General features: G+C 38.1%; 1 protein-coding gene across 5 annotated transcripts in view; it reads right to left on the reverse strand.

Moving 5' to 3' along the window:
* diaph2 (diaphanous-related formin 2) overlaps positions 1-18902 on the reverse strand; it is a 357664-nt gene that overhangs the window by 330448 nt on the left and 8314 nt on the right. For 3 of the 5 annotated variants that reach the window (XM_080035790.1, XM_080035786.1, XM_080035787.1), the window contains exons 3-6: positions 12468-12500; positions 10890-11066; positions 5709-5813; positions 1570-1590 (exon numbers count right to left, since the gene is read on the reverse strand). In XM_080035790.1, coding sequence (XP_079891916.1) covers positions 1570-1590; positions 5709-5813; positions 10890-11066; positions 12468-12500 — 336 coding nt within the window. The remainder of the gene's footprint in view (positions 1-1569; positions 1591-5708; positions 5814-10889; positions 11067-12467; positions 12501-18902) is intronic. The other 2 variants (XM_080035789.1, XM_080035788.1) reach the window with 2 other exon arrangements.

Here is an 18902-nt window from a genome sequence, read left to right on the forward strand (position 1 = left end):
ACAAAGGTCATTCAAATGCTCTCGTGTGCTCTTGAGTTTGGAGAGAATTAACCAGAGGAATCTGTTAACATGGTTCAGAGAACATCTGAAAATAGGCCCTCAACAACATCTCGGATGAGCAGTCATAATACAATACATAATAATTCTGTCATATTCCATTTCCTGAACACAATGTTGCAATTGCTCCTGATCGAGAGTTGCGTCCATCCGAGACCAGCCAGCCAAAAAAAAACACTCTTCCCACATAAATAACCAAGCACAAAAGAAACTGTTTGACAAAAGAAAGAAGGAGAAAATGCAATCGATACGAAATGTGTCTGTGAAATGCCTCAAAGAGCGATGTTTGTCTGAGAGCATGGGCAGAGCAGAGGCCAGGTCACAGTGCTGCTTTACCTTGCCTGTGTTCCTGTGAAGCTTTACACTCCTCTTAATCCTTAGCAAGCTCTCAAAAAGCCAATGAAACACCATTTAGAGTGACAATTCAACACTCGCTAAACCATGAACAGAGTCTTTCTTTTTTTTCTAACACCCAGAAAATAAAAACTAACCCATTCTTTTTTATCAAAGGGCAACAGGGTGCCACTTTAAGGGATCTTCAGAGAGAAAATAAGCAATTGGCAATATAACCGTGAAGAAAGAGTAAAAAGTAACCCTAACTGGAAGTAGGTAAAGCTACAACAACTTCAAAAACAATAATCATAATGTATAGGAAAATGTACTTGAGTCTTAATTTCTTTCAAACACATAGTAGTTGACAGAAAATGCAAACATATAGCCATGAACACTTTCACTGCTGTAAATGAAAATGGGCCAATATGTTTTCCTCAACACAGAAATGTACTTGATATATTTTCCACGGTTCACTAGGTTCAGTGTGTGTATATGTACAGTTTGTCTGTGAAAGTGCATATAAAAGTGTGTGCGTTCTCAAAAGCCTTATTAAAATGATACATATTCTCAGTTTGCATTGCGTCTCTGAGGCAGAATGATCACAGTGGAAACCATTTAGATGCAACATGTTCTGATAAACAGATTAGATTGCAGATGATGAGTACCTGTGTAAAAGCAATCACTCTTTGTTAGTATTACAACATTCAAATGCTAATGTGTGTTACACCGCAATCTCTAAATGGCAAAAACCAACAAAAGGCCTCCCAGTTCATAATCAGGCTGTATAATTTCAAAATCCCTCATTTGAAAGTGCTACCATTTACATACAGGAATTGTGTTGGCAATTTATAGCCCTTCCAAATTACAGCCCATTACCAATATCAAGGCTGAAAGTAAAAATCCAAGCTATAAAAATGACCTCACTTGCACAGTTTGGAACGTGCTCCTCGACATCCTTCCAAAAAGAAGGTGTGTGTGTGTGTGTGTGTGTGTGTGTGTGTGTGTGTGTGTGTGTGTGTGTGTGTGTGTGTGTGTGTGTGTGTGTGTGTGTGTGTGTGTGTGTGTGTGTGTGTGTGTGTGTGTGTGTGTGTGTGTGTGTGTGTCTCTTCAGGGGTTGAATGGGGACAGATACATTGAAGGAACAAGATTCAGAAGCCAAATAAATAATGGGCTACTTACCGCGACTTTGCTCCCAGTTATCTGCATGCAGCGATCAGCGGAGAAGGTTAATGTGCAAAAAGACACAAACAGCACAGTCATTAGTAGGCCAGAGAATCTTCTACATTACACATTAAGGCATTAGCGTAACATAACATGTGTGACATCACAAACATACTTTACACAAATATAGCACACACGATATATAACTACACATTTAAAAGCCAACAAGAGAACCTTTACAATAATGGGCACACACTGAAGATAATGTCTGTGTTTGGCAGCTGTCATTTTCCAATTTACAAATTGTTAGAGCAGATTTATAGAAACATGGATAGATGAAAATATTAAAGACAAAACATTTTCAAAGAATGTATTATTAAAACATGGCAACGCCAACTGTGGAAGTGTTGAATGTTTCGACATGGCGATGTAGTGAGTGTCCTTGTTACTAACTGATTTATAGATTCATCCCCAAAAAGAAACAGTGGCCAGTGTGGACAAAGAGGCTGCAGAGGGTCTCCCTTGGCTAATAATGTGTGGACCCCTTCAAAACGAGATGTTACATCTAAAGGGTTTATTCCTAATTAGGAATTTGCCACATATCAATCAGCCGCCATTAATATCAAGCCTCAGGGTCAACTTTGTGTGACAGAGCTTATGGTACGTTCGGCTCACGCAGTCAGCACAATTCTTGGAGTTTAACCTTGTTATTTGTCACTAGTGGCAGGTTGCAGGAGTGTTTTGTATGACTGAGTAAATGTATTCTATACTATGGCTAAGCTCTTCTTTCTCTGCAGCATGTTTGAGGGAAAACAGCATTTGGATAGCAGGAAGTTACAGGACACACTGAGCTCCTTGTCTTTTACCACCTTCTTTCGCTCCAGTTTTCTCTTCTTCCCTCCCACACCCCACTCCCTCATCCAAAACTAGTCTAATCTCACTTTCCATTTCCTTTATTGTCACTCTACAAGTCTGTGGCCATTTGATGCTTGATGTCCTTTCTCTATTCCTCTACCAAGACTTTCTGACACAACCATAAAGTCATGTCACCAGCAGATGCACATTACTACTTTCTAAATGACTTTGTTATCCACATTTCCTTTTCTCACCAGTGAATGCAGCATGGCAGTCTCTTAACAGTGGGGAATAGTATTATAATTATTATAATTATAATAATAATAATTATTATTATTATTATTATTATTATTATTATTATTATTATTATCTCAATAATAATGCATGCTGGAAAACGGACGTAACTCATAATAACAACTTTGCTATTTTCCACAGATGTTAATGTAAAGAAAATGTATACATATTGTTGAATCACCTTGACCAAATTAACAGACAATATCTTGAGTGTGCGCAGACAACAGACAGGAAGGAGCATGAGGGGGAAAGGTACAGTTTCACTAACAATTTCATTACAATGCAGCACCTTGTTCTCTAAAAAAAAACAAGGGCAACATGCCTTGAAGTTCTGAAGGCTGGTGAGATCTGATATTGAACATCTCTCATACTACAATATAAATACACTTAATACAAGTCAGTGTCAGAATATGAATTTTTCTTGAGCGTAGATGGCTACATTAAAAGAAAAAGGTGGCACATTGGTGGTGAACAGTTTCCCTTACAGGACCCTGCCATCACACCTTTCCTTCATCTTACACACAGGATGTTTAAATTAGTCAAAATAAAATCATGCATTGTCAGTAAGCAAAGTCCATCTCCAAGAAATAAAGTCATAGGGTTAGTGCAAAATGAATGGTTGCAGTTTGAGATATGTTGGCACAGATTTATAGGAAGAATAAAGAACATGAAATGTGAAGCGAAGAACACAAATGTGCATGCAAAGTAGACGGTCAAAGACGTCCACAGACACACTGGCACACAGCAACAGTAGATTCCATTGAAACAAAGTTCTTACTCAAATAAATAATAAATAGTAAATGTACAATTCTCCCATTTAAGAGGAGGAACAAAGCTTTGGCTTCTCTTTGATGTACATCTTTTGCAGGAGTTAAAGTAATAATCAGACATTTCTAATGTAATATGTTTTTTTTGGGGTTTTATTTGTTTCAGAAAAACATTAGCCTGCTTTGTATTATTGTCCCCAGTCAATTGAGCAGGTCTGCAGAGACAAATAAGAGAAGGGATGCACCATAAAGGGGGATATTTCTTGTTACACAAATATTTAATGATTTAAACTTCTATTTAAAAAACTAAAATGTTTTGAATTGGCTGTCCATAACAAAATATAAACATTTGAGAATGATGTGGCCATGGGGGAGCTTGTGGCATTCATGAATGTCCAGCTTGTAATTAAATAGAACAGGGTTCTCCTGCAGTAGTGCTATTGAAAATGACAATCTTGTGAAATGTTTTTTGGGACGTTAAAACCATGTAGAAAAATAAACACACAGGAAAATGAGATGAACATATACAGCCCCTTCCAAAGCCCCCAAAACTGCAATCTCCCTATGCAGCTTTGAATGAGAAAGACTTAGTCACATTAACACTGAAGGCCCAGCAAAATGAAAAACACCCCAACATTTTCTAAATCCACCACTCCTAAATTCATGGCCACTTACATTTTCAATATAACATATGCTCATTTAGTCCACAATGCATGCTCATCAGCAAGCACAAGCAACAATAGCCCCAACGTAAGGTTTTTGAAAAAACAAAGCAGTAACTTAAAACAAAGCAGTTGCCTCCTTTGTTAGTCGGATTTCTCAAACTGAAAATGATCAATTAAGGCCCTGGGTTAGTTTATACAATTTGGGCTAGGTTGTTTAATGTTTTTATTTTTTATTTTTTTAGTCTGTGCATGCAAAGGGGGTTGCAGTGTAAAGCATAAATCAGCATACACACTGACATTCAACCACCTCCCTCCTTCAGTTCCTCTCATGGTGATAGCAGGGGTTCTAACAGATGTCACATTTTGTCCTTCATCCTTTGCCTACACAGATTACGTTATTCATTTGAATAAAATATCAGTGCTCACAAAGCATAATGGTCCCTGTGAAGAATTCAATCATCTCAGATAATCATCATTATCAATAATGCCAGTTAATTACCATAACAATGAGGAAGGTAATAAATGATGATGTCAAGAGAGAGAGAGAGAGAGAGAGAGAGAGAGAGAGAGAGAGAGAGAGAGAGAGAGAGAGAGAGAGAGAGAGAGAGAGAGAGAGAGAGAGAGAGAGAGAGAGAGAGAGAGAGAGAGAGAGAGAGAGAGAGAGAGAGAGAGAGAGAGAGAGAGAGAGAGAGAGAGAGAGAGAGAGAGAGAGCTACCAGGTCTGGGGACGCAACTAGGGAAGAAATCCCTCTTTTCCTTCATAGCCGATGTGGATTTTACCTCACAAGTTGAGCATAACAAAAAAGAAGTATGAATATTGATCTAGCATTCGTGGGTTACCATTAGAACACTTTTCACTACTATTTTTGGAATAGAGGAATGATCAAGTTCTACATTACTCTTCAATTATTGGCAACATAATCCTAAACCTATTATTAATAATGAACAGTCCAAACAGTTGTCAACAGATAATGTGGTAAATAAAGTATATAAAATTATCATAGGCTCATGTTAAATATAAAGCTTGCCTTTCCTCAACCTTGTATTGAGTGGTGGTGTGGATTTTACTGTAATACTGCTGTTGAACCAAGACGTTGAATGAACAACTTTGATAAGCAAATGATGAAGCCAGGCACCACCCCCCCAAAAAAAGTCCATGCAAGTACACGACTGTACAACCAACCATTTGCATGCAAGCACATGACCGGACAAGCACTGACCATCCACCTAGCAATGAGTGAGTGAGTGAGTGACTACAATTTATATGTGATAGCCTACAATGGCAGATTGCAGAAAACATTTTGGATTTTTTTTTTTTTTAATTAGAATAGAAATCCAAGGTGTGGTACTTGAGCATGAAGGGTGAAAAAGAGAGACAATAACATATAGTGAGATTGTTGTGAGAGAACAAATGACAAAGCAAGCCGTAAAGCAGATCAGGTTCAACTCATTCCGGAGATTTTGTGTTGATTGTCATGATAATTCTGCTCATCTACATCCACAGTTACACAGTACAGTACATAACTCTTCATCCTATTAAAGATAAAGCACTTCATGGGTGTACTCTCTCACTCACAGATTTGGCAGTGGCAGAGATGTACTGGACCACCATCTCACGTTTGGTGCTCAGGTCCTTTCCACGCAGAGGGGCTTTGCGTTCCTCATTCAAGTTCATGTCCTCCTAGATACACACACACACACACACACACACACACACACACACACACACACAGTGAGGAGAGTTGTTATGTTGTGGTACATAGAGACTGTGCACAGCTCAAACATATTCACGAAGATAGTTGATACATTTTACAAAAGGAGATGCATGCTTATTATTTCACAACGTACATAGAGCCTGAGAACATACGAAAAAAGGGAATAGTGTGACATAAAAACCAATCCCAGATATAAATCTCTTCATAAAATACTTCATGCTGGTTCATGAATATATCAGAACAGAAAAATAACTGTATTTTTAAAATATCAAACAAGTTGTTTACAGTGAGAGAAGTGTCACTAGTAAAAATAAATACTTCAGACCTAACGGTTAGAGTTTCATTTGCATTACAACCCTTCCCCATCAGATCCTGTCCTTGTACAGCTGAATGTATGTATTTTTCATCTATGTGTTCCATGTCAGATTTAATGGCAGTGATAATTAAACCTTGAAATGAAAGTAGCAATGCTACAGCAATATAAACTGTTCACCCAAACTTTTGTGCGAGAGAAAGGTATCGAACAACACCGCTTCTATTGAGGCCATGCAATCACGTCAGATAGGCAGGATAGGCTGTATCTGCGTGTTATTGGCAGTATTATCTTCGTGCTACTTTAATTCTGCATCACAAAAGAAGGTCTTTCATGTGAAAGACATCAGGGGGATGGAGCGAAGGCTGGACAGAGCACTAAAAGCTAGGGAATGACATGATGATTAGAATGGTGGGGGATGTTTATCAGAAGCACTCTCACACAAAGAGACAGCTAGAATGAACAGAGAGAAAAAAACATCCTCCTCAGGGTTTTTTCCACTAGTGGACTTAAAGTTGTGGAGCCACACTGCCCTCTGCTGGGGAATGTGGAAAAGTATGTGTGTGCCTTAGCTAGGTCTGGTCTTATTTGGCAGTGATTCCCCCTTCATCTGGTTTAATGTAAAATGCACATAATTATTTCTCCCCCTTCTAAATAAGAGCACTGTAATCCTATGCCTTGAATAAATTACTCGTGAGTAATATGAATCAAAATATTTGGCTCCATTTGCTAATGAGGTATGGACAGGTATCCCATCCAGGGGCACCGTGACCTAAATTCCTCCCAACTACATTTCCTCTAGTATAGCTAGGAGCTAAAACAACCATTAACATCCTTTTTGTGGAACAGGGAGCACAAAAAAAATGTGGCTGAAAGAAAGAACATAACAGTTTTTTTTTATTAATCTTTGAACCCTGCTAATTTATCTGCTTAATTGGCATTCAATAAACGAGGTTGGTTGAGTATGCTGCAGGAATGCTAGGAGTAGTGTGGGCCTGCGGGACACTTGTCAGGGGGGGCAAACTGGCGGAATGAACCCTTTAAGATTCCAGTCTCCAAAATGATTAATGCTCTTTTATTAATTATACCCTCACAGGCTGCTTGAAAAGATTCCCAGGATATCGACTTTGCTGCTGGTGCTACCGAAATGATGAGATTTGAGCTCGTATTAGTGACAGTGGAGATACCGAGAAATATGTTCTATGTTCTAGGATTGGTTGAGAAAAAACTACTTCAGTTAAGCTTTTGATTTGAGCTGTAAATAGTTTTTCAGGGAAAGTTTTTTAGACCCAATGTGAATTACAATTCCTACATGGTTAATCTAATGTAGAAATAATCTTCCACAAAATAAAACTAGAAGTAAGCAGCACTGAAACTTTTTATTCACTGTTTTATTTCAAATGCTCATTTCAAGTGCTTGAGAGGAAAAACAACAAAATACGCACCATGTTACTGTCTTTTCACTTAAGAGGCTATACTGTAAAAAAAGAGTTATAAATAAGATGGGCAAATATGTAAACAATCCTGCAGGGCCATTGGGCAGCAGACGGCAACATACAGACTGCCACAGGCTGGGAACCACAAAGAAGAGCGATTAATGGCTACCATCAAATATGTCTTATAGGCTGAAATGGATATCGGGAGCCCACAATGTAAAAAAAAATGTTTTGATTCAACCGTGACAAATGGATTACTTTGTCCGATACCCTCAAGTCTGATCCTTGTGCGCAAAAGGCACACACAGTACAGTAGCTCTCCTGTGGGCTGCTTTTAATGTGCCTGGTGCACAGTGGAACTGCTGAGAGATCACTTTGGAGCTTATTACTAGCCATGTTCATCCTGACAATGGAGAGGCACAGAGAGGCACATAAAACCTCAAACTAGCCACAGCAGCACTATGCTATATGGCAGTCCTCCTTTACTGGTCTTCTGTCCGTGCGAGATGCTCCGTACACCCGATGCTACTCTTGACAATGAGAAGAAACTTGGTAAACAAACACAAATTGGCGATGGAATCAAATCAGTACTACCAATTCCCAATTAAGGATGTCATGCTCTTGGCGGCATCACCAGAAATTCCATCTATGCCTATACTTTAATTGTCCTTTTATAGACATTGAAGAGTTGAACTGCATTCATTTACATTGGTTCACATGTTAATTTAATACTATTTTTAGTACTACTACTCCTAGGTTCAACATCTTGGATTGGAGTCTGCTACTGCAGAAAAGCTGCCTATTTGGTCAGATGCAATTATACCAAACTTTCGGTTGTGAATTTTTTAAGAGGGGCTCTGAAGTCCAGCTGTGCATGCCTTGGGATATCCAACATATACATATACAACAGAGTAGAGAAAAAAAACTCACTTCTAAATGCAGTGTTGAAAGTGAATATTTTTTATCGTGCACTCCCCCTGTAGTTTTATGAATATGGTTATACAGTCAATGTTTAGCTTCAAAAATTAATTTGGTTTTTCTCCCTACTGGCGTGGAGTGTTTTTTCCTATATTTCCCCAGATCCCTTTGATGACCTGTCAGTAATAGGCTATGTGCTATTAAGGCTATGAGATACACAGAGCACTGTGTGTAAGCCACTTTTTCAGAGGGGAAAAGATTTTCACTTTCTCCCAGTCATTAATGCACAGCGGGTGGTCTCAATAATATGGCATGGGTCATCCCATCATTTGAAGCAGGCAATACATCTAAAAGCTGAGGCATGGAGCACCATTAAAACAATCGATAACGGAAAGGGTGTCAAGACAAAAGAGAAAAACTTAGATGTATGTGTTATGACATGAAAAGGGATTAAAAAATGACAAAGACAGATGATAGATGCTGAAAAGAAGCTACTAGTCTAGCACCAAAGGAAACTACCCGGCCACCACTGGCAATTCCATGTTTGCTACATCAAAGCAAAGAAAAAGTTTGCAGTCTATGAGAGCAAATAGCGGCGGGCTTCAAAAGTACATAAGTAAATAACCCTTTTCATTTTGATTTCATTACTGTAATTGCACTTCCCAACCCCGAGTGTCAAGGCCCTGTCAAATGTCAGCGAAGCAAACATGCTTTCTGTGTCGTCTGTCACTGAACAAATTGAAGCCTGAGTGTAATGTCACGGCGCTGTGAGCACAAACATAGTAATTGAGAGGTGAACTGAGTGACAGGGGATGAGCACCCAGGCAAAAAAACACTGAGCAGAAGCCTGATGAAAAACCAGGAGCGCCGGTCTCATCTCTCTGGCCCTGGCAATAAAGACCATTGTATGAGGGAAAAAAAGGGAAAGGCAGGAGCCGTACCACGCACACACACACACTCACTCTCAGAGACATTATCCACAATAGTACACACACAAACCTATGCAATGAAGCCAAAGTAATTCAGCTCTCTCCACTTCAAAGAGATGGGCCTCAGAAAGCTTTTTGTTAGATTTCAATCCTGCGGTACATAAGGCCAAAAAACACATTTCAATAGAGAAAATCACGAGCGTGACTGAAAAGCTTTGACCCCACAGATGAGAGAGGAGTGAGTTTCAAAGTTGGGGGTTAGGGGACTAGAGAATGCCTAGGTGAAACCCTGCTTCACAAAAGCTTAACTTCTTAATGGAAAATGTGTCTATCATTAGTAGAAAAACCATACGAATCTCAAGTCTATTTAGGATCAATTAAATGTATACTTTAAACTGTATTTATGTGTTAGTAAGTGTTGTTAAAATGTTCCATGTCACCTTTGAGGTTATATGCATTGCTTTACTGGATATGCTGCTATGACTAATGCGTTCAGTTTTGTGTCATCGTCCGAGTATCAATCTGTGGGGGCTTATCTGCACAATATATACATCACCTCACAAACCAATGCAGTAACGCCTGTGGTTGTTAAATCCTGGGCCATTGGGATACTAAACAAGCTGTTCTTACCTATGTCATCATAGAAATAACAGAGGGAAAATTATTATTATATTTTTCAAAATTATAAATCTAAAGATAAAGTCCAGCCCTTCTCTGATCAAGGCTCTGTGTGCAAATATAATCACAACTACTGTAGCCTGGTGTGTGGTTTAGGGCTGCAACTAACGATTATTTTGATAATCGATTAATCTGTCGATTATTTTCTCGATTCATCGATTAGTAATCGATTAGTGTTTTGGTCCATAAATGTGGTTGCTGATGTATACATGCACAATACACTAGGATCATTTAAGAGCATGCCGATGTTAACACGATACCCTGGTTTTAGATAAAGGTTGCGATACATTTTTGGGAAAATGTTACTTTTAGTGTTGTGAGCATTAAACTATAATAAAACTAAACTATTTTCATGACTGATTGTATAGTAAAATGACAAAAGATTAAAAATGTTGCACAAACCTAATGGAGCTTTAACAATTTGAATTTCTTCATCATCCTTTTTTACATGCCTGGCAAAGCTTTGTTCACTAAAACAAATTTAATCGGCAGTAAAAACAAGAACGCAAGTAGATCGCATGGGTAGTACTAATTAATTTAAATAAATGCTTTTCAAACTTTAACCTGCCTCGTCAAACTCTTATTTCCCGACAGCAGCTCTGTTTCTACACTTGTTTGCCTCTTTGCACAATATTTATGAATTTAGGAATACATTTAAGATTTCACAATAGTATGCTCATTATTTACTATTCTATGGCAGGCAGCTGCAATAAAAACTCTTGTGGAGTGCTACGGGGTGACCCTATTCAGGGGGAAAAAAATGCTCACCATCATCTTTTCAAAGAGGTCATTGATCTCCTTCTCCGAGAGGTTGAGGGAGCGGTCATCAAACAGCGGCTGAGGAACAGGCATGTCAGTCTGGGTAGAGAGGGGATCTGTGGAGTGCTGGATCAGGGGCTTCTCCTTCTTGTTACCCGTTTTCCTGAAACTGGTTATACGATCACGCTGAAAGAAAAGGGTTTGAGATATTAATATAATGCAGTGCTGACATTCTGTTTAGAGTGGGTCAAGTTATAAGGGTCATTTTTATTTTTGTCCGATTTCCCCCTTGATAGAAGTAGAGATAACGAGTTGTTCCGTTTCCTTCTAGAAAGAAAAACACAATTTACAGTAAACTGGGTCATCTGATGGTGAGGACAGCTTAGAATGGATTTCTGCTGTCAAAAGTTAAAAAATTAAACAAAAAAAGGCTAGAATCCCCTTGCATGTCATTGAAGATTATTTCCAGCCAAATGTATACATTGCACTAGTCATCTCTAGAACCTAAGTTTGAGGCAAAAAAAAAGGAGCAACACTGCAAAATGGTAAATTCCCCAATTTAATAGGTTTTGGGATTTGTTTACTTAATTATATTCAAAACAAATACAGATAAAGTTTGCAACACACTAGTTTAATATATCACCTGTATTTGACATATTAACTATACTGTGAGAAACTTATTAGGGCTTTACTTACCATCATACCTCTAGGATTACCTGGTTTTGTGTTATAATAGTTTTAGCATACAATACAACTTTAGGTCACTGTGCACTGAGTTTACTATGGGTTATATGGGTCATATCAGTTGGTGCTATTATGATGAATGTTGGGTAATGAAGTTTATTGTGGAAGCAGAAAAAGAACATGAACTGCATGCAAAAAGTCAATGAATGTTAGTATATTTAGTTAATGCTATGGAATGGAGAGGACATGCTTGATGAATGAACATATAAAAGTTACATGTTATCAGTTTGCTGAAATATTACTGGAGGGATCAAACATTTGTTGTGCAAAGACAAAGACAGATTTTTCAAAATAGCAGTAGCCAGTGTACATCCTAAAATTAATGCAATACAGCATGAGCTTCTAAATGTCAAACTTCGGCTATTTGTTAACTAAGGGTATTAAAAAAGCCCCAGGCAGAAACATCTCATCGGAAGTGCTGCTGATAATTGCACACTAAATGATCTATGAGCTGTTTATAAAAGCCTAGATGCTAAAGGCAAAGTCTTGTTCATAATGAAAAATGTAGAACGTTTGTGGTGCTGCTTAATAATGACATTGTGAAAAATCATACTTTATTTACACATCATTAAGTAGGGCAGCCACAACAACTTTAAGCTTGCCATTTGTATAACAATACAGAAACAAAAAGAAAAGGGTTACACTAGCCAGGAACACTAGATGAAACCTTTACATATATGTTCAGTTTTGTACACAATTTTTTTTTAAATTATAACCATTTGCTTTATGGCACATTTGATCCATCCACATATTTCAGTTCAAAAAAATGCCATGCAGGTATGACAAAACATGAGATGGTGTCAAACAAAACTAGTCACGCCAAAATGTAACCAAGCACCTTACCATATCATCAGCCAATGTTTTTATGTGTATGTTCTGTTGGAAGGGAGGGCACAGTGTGAAAAAACAAGAACCAAAAGAAAATGACAACACCGCGAAGTGCACAGTATGCATCCCATTTGAAGTGTGTTGTACACATGTACAGTGTCATCTCAATACAGTCTCATTATCCTTTTAGCCAATTTAAGTTCATTATTAACAAATACACTTGTACACTTTACAGAAGACAAAAAGCATATGGCGCTAAATGTCCTGTTACCTACAGATAATATTATCGTAATCTGTTTTCCAATGAGGATATGAGCATATCCTACCTAGATAATACTGTACATGTGTATGATGTGAAAATACTTGATGCCAATTAAGGTTTAAATTGAAACATAAGTGTGTGTTCAAAAGGGAACAGTCCAAGCACACACATTTTCAGAAACACTCCAAACAAATACATAAAATGAGATGTTTTATAAAGCACATATAATCCCACAGCCACAGACATTATGATCACACTTGTTAAAAAAAACACCCATCGAAAAAAACATGCAAGTTAGTGCTGCTTGGTTTAATTAGATCCCAAAGATAATACACTTTCACAAAGCAATATGTTACAGCCGGGCACACTTAAGCACCAAAAGGTTATTTTATCTCTGTAATAAAGAGCATCTCTTGTAGTGACAATGTACCAACCAGCAGATCCTTTTTGTTCTCTTGCTGTTATTACTCCAGTCAAAGAAAGTGCCTACTTCTCTATGACCTATGTTTGCTTGAAAAGCAAATGCTAGCATTCTCATACAACTTTACAAAGGTAGTAAGACGCTGAGGTTGTAATGTAACAACATAAAAACCACAACCACACTTCACTAGTGATGTTTATCTTCATCTCAGACACAATGAGACAGGGCTACTGCAAAAGGCTTTGTGGCTCAGCAAGGGACAGCCATTTGAAACGCACCTCAAATGGGGAAGCGGTAGCAGCACAGCCATATGCTGTGGTGCTAGGCTGTGAAGTACTAATGAGAAGGGAGATGTGGGGTGTTGTTGGCCATAAAGCCTGTCTCCAGCCGCAGATATCTCTACTAGTCTAATCAGGGAACTAGTGACGCTGGGGCAAGCAAACAGACTGGCTCTAACCTAGACTCCCTCTGTGCATCTTCATCAGCTGTCACTGTGGGCAACGCTGAGCACAAACTCAAACTACCATGTCTAGCTCTTGTTTTGTCTGCAACAACCGATCAACAGTTGGGGGATAAAGCTGTGAATACAAAGAAAACAAAGCTTCGGTCTCCATGGGCAGGAATCATGTGTAGTCAAAGCTGTTATTTTTATTCCAGATAATAAATATGTCATATTCATCTGAAAGTGTGCATACATAGGGGATGGATATTTATTTATTTATTATTATTATTCTTTCGGACAATTCCACACAATACACAATTATCTCTTTCACATCATACATCTTAATTTGTGTTGTCCGAAGGGTGACGGAAGAAGCCTAAGGCTTATCGAGTCCCGCCATTCTACGGATATTATTGATATCGATATGTATACTGATACTTCTCTCTATTATTATCTAGTGAAAAGAAAAGAAAGAATTCAACATCTACATTAGGTTACTGGTTTTACTTGCTTTACACTTGACTACATATAGGCCTATAATATTGCATTGACCTGAATTTCCATTCGATTTAAAGTGAGCTCACACTTTTGAACGTGTTGCTCTGTCAGCAATGACAGAAAAGCACAGAACACACAATGACGCAACGTCAAATACAATCGCCTGCTGCCAGAGGCTTCGTCATTCTAAGAGGTTGGTTAGGATTTTTAAAATGCCTTTAAGTACAACTGTAAGAAGGAATTAAAGTTGCACAAATAGCAATAGCAGTATCATTTGTACAGGAGCTTACTGCTTGTTGTGGTACTTACAGGTCAAGAAGCAGTACTAATTCAGTGTGGGTTTTCAATATGGCATCCCTGGGCATAAAGTGTTCTGCCTGAGTCCATGTATTTGTTTCATTATCATCATGGCATTTTTAAGATAGCTAATAAGGTTTCATGGCTAAGATTTGACCTTAGCAACAACTTTTCCGTTTTCTAACTCAGAGCGAACGTGTCATTAAGCCCAGCATTCTCTTGCAGTCTAACTGTGTGAAACAATAGCTACTTTTCAAAAAGAGTACTTAAACATTTTCTAATCAATTTAACAACAATCAAACCACTGTTTGGTTAATTGCCTTGACTTGAGGGCCTTTCCTTGCCCATTATCATGGCAACATCGCAACAACGCAATTTAACATCAACAATTAAGCTTGCATGTCCTCTGGGCTTCTCCTGCTTATTAAAGTAAACTTTTTCATCATATTAAATGTTTATTACCAAACACATATTACTCTAAATAACCTAATCAAATTAGCTCTGGGTCCCTCTTTAATCAAATATGTTAATGACTCCATGCAGATCCCTAAAAATTATAAGGCTAAGCAATATCCCACAACTTGAGTCAATTTTGGGACCGTACCAGTATCCATAATTACAATAACTTTTAATATTGCAAAGTATATTTAATGTTAATATTACATCAACTCATGTGGGGACACATCCTTCCATTACAGGTGCCACAAAAAACTTCATAAGAGATAGACAAAGGACCAACTTTGTTTAAAATTGGCTACCACTGCACAGCTTTTTTATAGCAACGCCTGTAATTCCCAACCAATTTAACTAGACCATCTGCATGATGTCATTTTAACTCAGTCACTGGAACTATCACTATAAAATCAGTAGCCACAATGCCTCCGTAAAACGAGTTTGGAGGGAAATTAGGTTTTTTCTTTAATTAGTTCTAATAATAACAAAGAATTAGCCATGGTGTGCAGCGAGGATTGTAATGCAATTGTGCCGCGGAAAATTCTTGGCAACTTTGTGAAACATCCTTTGTGTCCCTGTTTAATCAACTGCTCAGTTCAACTACAGGCGAGTAAGTGTAAGCAGCACTCACAGCTGGTTTCAGCAGGGCAAACCATTTTTCATATCATGGACAATTTATTTTTTTCAATGTTGATGAAAGAAATGTTGTAATTTTTTGGTTGTTTTTAATTTATTTTTAATTGTTCAATTAGCCTCCTTCATGGGTAAGTACACTTTTAGAAGCTCAAAGATCCATAAGTTTGTATTGATTTGATAAACTCCAAAGATGTTTGTTTTGAATTGAAAATATTATCAATGTACAAAAATATCCAATACCAACTCACCAAATGTCTCCTCTCTGTTGTATCTAAACACATTAGTATACACAAACATGCAGCTTATCAGAATAAAAATGTAATTAAAATATATAGGCTGTAAATTAACAACACACTCAGATTTTAGACTGATCTCGTTCTATGCCCTAAAGATAAATGAAATAGGGTTGATGTGTAATGTGCAATGTGAACATGAAACTGATTACACAGGAACTTTGTAGCCTCAGTCAGGGTTGGCGACCTAAATAGTAAACATTCAGAATGCCCTACATCAGCATTGTACGGTGGTCTGGATGATTCCGATTGTAATTCTAACTGAATACCACGTTGCAGAGCGGACTTTTCCAATGTTTAACTTATTTCAGTATAGTTCTTATTGTATATGTGCAATTGAACAAAATGTGCCTATTGTGGTAAAACAAACTAAAAAGTAAAAGGAGTTGTACATTATAATAAATAATAAAGTACACAACACATGGGAGAGAACAGAAAAAAAAGTGATGCTTAGATTTCTTTTTTAAAGCTTGCCATAATATAAAGGCAGAATTGTCAGTCGAAAAAAGATAATTGAATCGGATGCACAGCAATGGCATTGCATGTCAACAGCCTGTAAGCAGAGCCGGCCCGAGGCATAAGCGAACTAAGCGGTTGCTTAGGGCCCCCGACCACCAGGGGGGCGTTTTTTTTTTTTTAGTTTGTGTGTTTGATATTAACATCATATTATGCAAATGTAAGTTATCATACAAAAAAAGGAATAAAATGTTTTGGTCTAGATAATTAATAGCCTAAAAATGTAATCAGTTCATCTGGGAGGTAATCCGAAATTATCTGATCATGTCACGTTCACATCCATGCACAGTGTATTGAGTTTATTTAAAAACAATTGGAAATGGGGCTACCCTCAGTTGTCCATGCACTGCGTTATGTATATAGCCTATTTCAGCCTCGTCTGTGAAAAAAAAATACAGTAGCTGGACAACAGAGTTCTTCTGCTTCGTTACTCTCACTGCATTTATAAACGGTCTGTCAGTTTAGGCCATTGCTTATAAACATTTCAATGGGGTGCACTAGAGTTCTTCTTAGTGTAAAAAATTATGAGAGACTTGACAACACGGACTTATATCAATTGTTCAACCTTAATCCAAAGAAAATGTATGAATGATGTTAAGGAGGAAATCAATTAGCTGTTCTACACCAGTGTTAATTTCGTAGACTAAGACGAAAAATATTCGTCTACGAACCTTTTTCACGGACGTAAACTAAATAAAAACTAAATAAAAAGGCAGATGTGATGACGAAGACTGAGACTAATTTAACTGACACTATAGTCTACGAATAGGAACTAGACGAAACTGTTAGGGCGGGACGAATGGAGAAGAGATCCAATCAGAACTACTCTTTTTGTGGGACAAGCTGGGAAGAAATCCAATCAGTGCAAAGCAGCGACTGCAACCCTGTGTGTCGGTGAAAATCGACGGGAGACCGCGCAGGTGTGAGCGGGTGGAGTGAGCCGCTGTGCTGAAAAACTCTGCGGTATGATGGACAAAAATTATAGTCAGGGATATCCTGCCCGTTAACGATGTCTAGGGGAACGGCTAAGTTCCGCGATCTGTTTGTAGTAGGCTCTGTCTCGAGTTTGAATACACAGAGCCATGTGAAACTGCCGCCTCCGTCCGTTAGTTTCTGTTTTTAAGTTACAATCAACTCCGACGCATGGACAGCGTTCAATTAAAACCTCTAATTGTATTATCTAAAAGGCTTTGATGCAAAAGAAGTCCGAACACACACAGCGGCAGCAGTGTTGCTTAAAGGAAGGCGCAGTTGCTCAAATTTATCAGCACCTCAACTGCGTGCTGCTGCCCAGGGGCGGCCTTAACGATCTCGGGGCCCGTTTCAAGACCTAGTGTGGGGCCCCCCACTTTTTTAAAATATTTTCTTTATTTTATAAATAATGCTTGTGCATGCTCCCCGCATAAAGAAAAAAGATTGTGGAATCCAGTTGGTTCATAGACAGATCATGAGATAATGGACCCCCGGGCACAGGCTCTTAAAGCCCCCCCTCCCCCCTATCCAGTCAGGTACACTGATTTTATGTGAGATTATTACTAATGAAATAGAATACATGTTTTGTATTACAACCATTAAATCTGTGTCTGTATCGCATATTCAAACCTTAATACCATTCAATGAAGAAAAACACTTAGTCGACGAAGTCCGCTGTAGATTTAGTCAAACTAAAATCTGCTTATATTTAGTAGACTAGACTAAGACTAAAATATTTTAGATGACTAGAATAGGACTAAGACTAAATGGTGTGATATTCAAAAGACTAAGACTAAATCAGAATTTGCTGCCAAAATTAACACTGTTCTGCACAGTCTACTGTGCAAGACAAACTTGTAGCGGAAAGCCCTTTAGGCCATGACACTACTCTCTTGTGGAGACTAATGTTGGTTGATGATAATAGCCATAAACATTCAAATGACATAATTTGTCCTTGTGTAAATCAGACGAGCAGCATTGCTAATATGATGCCCAATTTGGGGGGAGTGGTATCCGACAGCAACCAAATACCGACCGAGTAACTGAATTAGACATGGTCGAAACAAATCAATTTGTCTAAATGAATCTTGTTATAAAGCTTCTCAATTGCTGTCGTTGTAAACTCAGAGAGGTAGTGCTCACACACACACAGCACAGCCTACACTGCTACACAAGATTTATGAAAGCACCAAAGTAACATTTATCCTTTGGTAATATATCAAATTAATCTTTATGTCTGCACTGTGAGTACATCCTTTGCAAGCAGAGCAAAGCAGGGGGGTAAAGAGCCCCAAAGACAGACTTAAAGACCCTATTTTATACCTGGCAATACACGTGACATAAATCCAGACTTTTATCTGGAGAGCATTTATCCATTCTGATATATTTACAATGAAAACTTACTTTAGCGAACAGATAGAAATGCAAATTCCCTCTCACACTATGCAAATAATTCTTTTTTTAACGTTAAATGAAAGTTAACATCTGGTTTAATTTGCAGTGCAGCCTTGAGTCTCATCTTTATTCTGAATGTGCTTGATGTTTTCATATCCCCCAGATCTAAGGCCTGTTCCACGAAGGACCCATAAAGCTGTCTGCATAACTTTGCAAAGTAAAATCCAAACAGGTCAAGCAGGTTTTCAGATTTGTATAAAGTGAA

This window comes from Ammodytes marinus (assembly GCF_949987685.1).
Source record: "Ammodytes marinus genome assembly, chromosome: 10".
Lineage (NCBI taxonomy): Eukaryota > Metazoa > Chordata > Actinopteri > Uranoscopiformes > Ammodytidae > Ammodytes > Ammodytes marinus.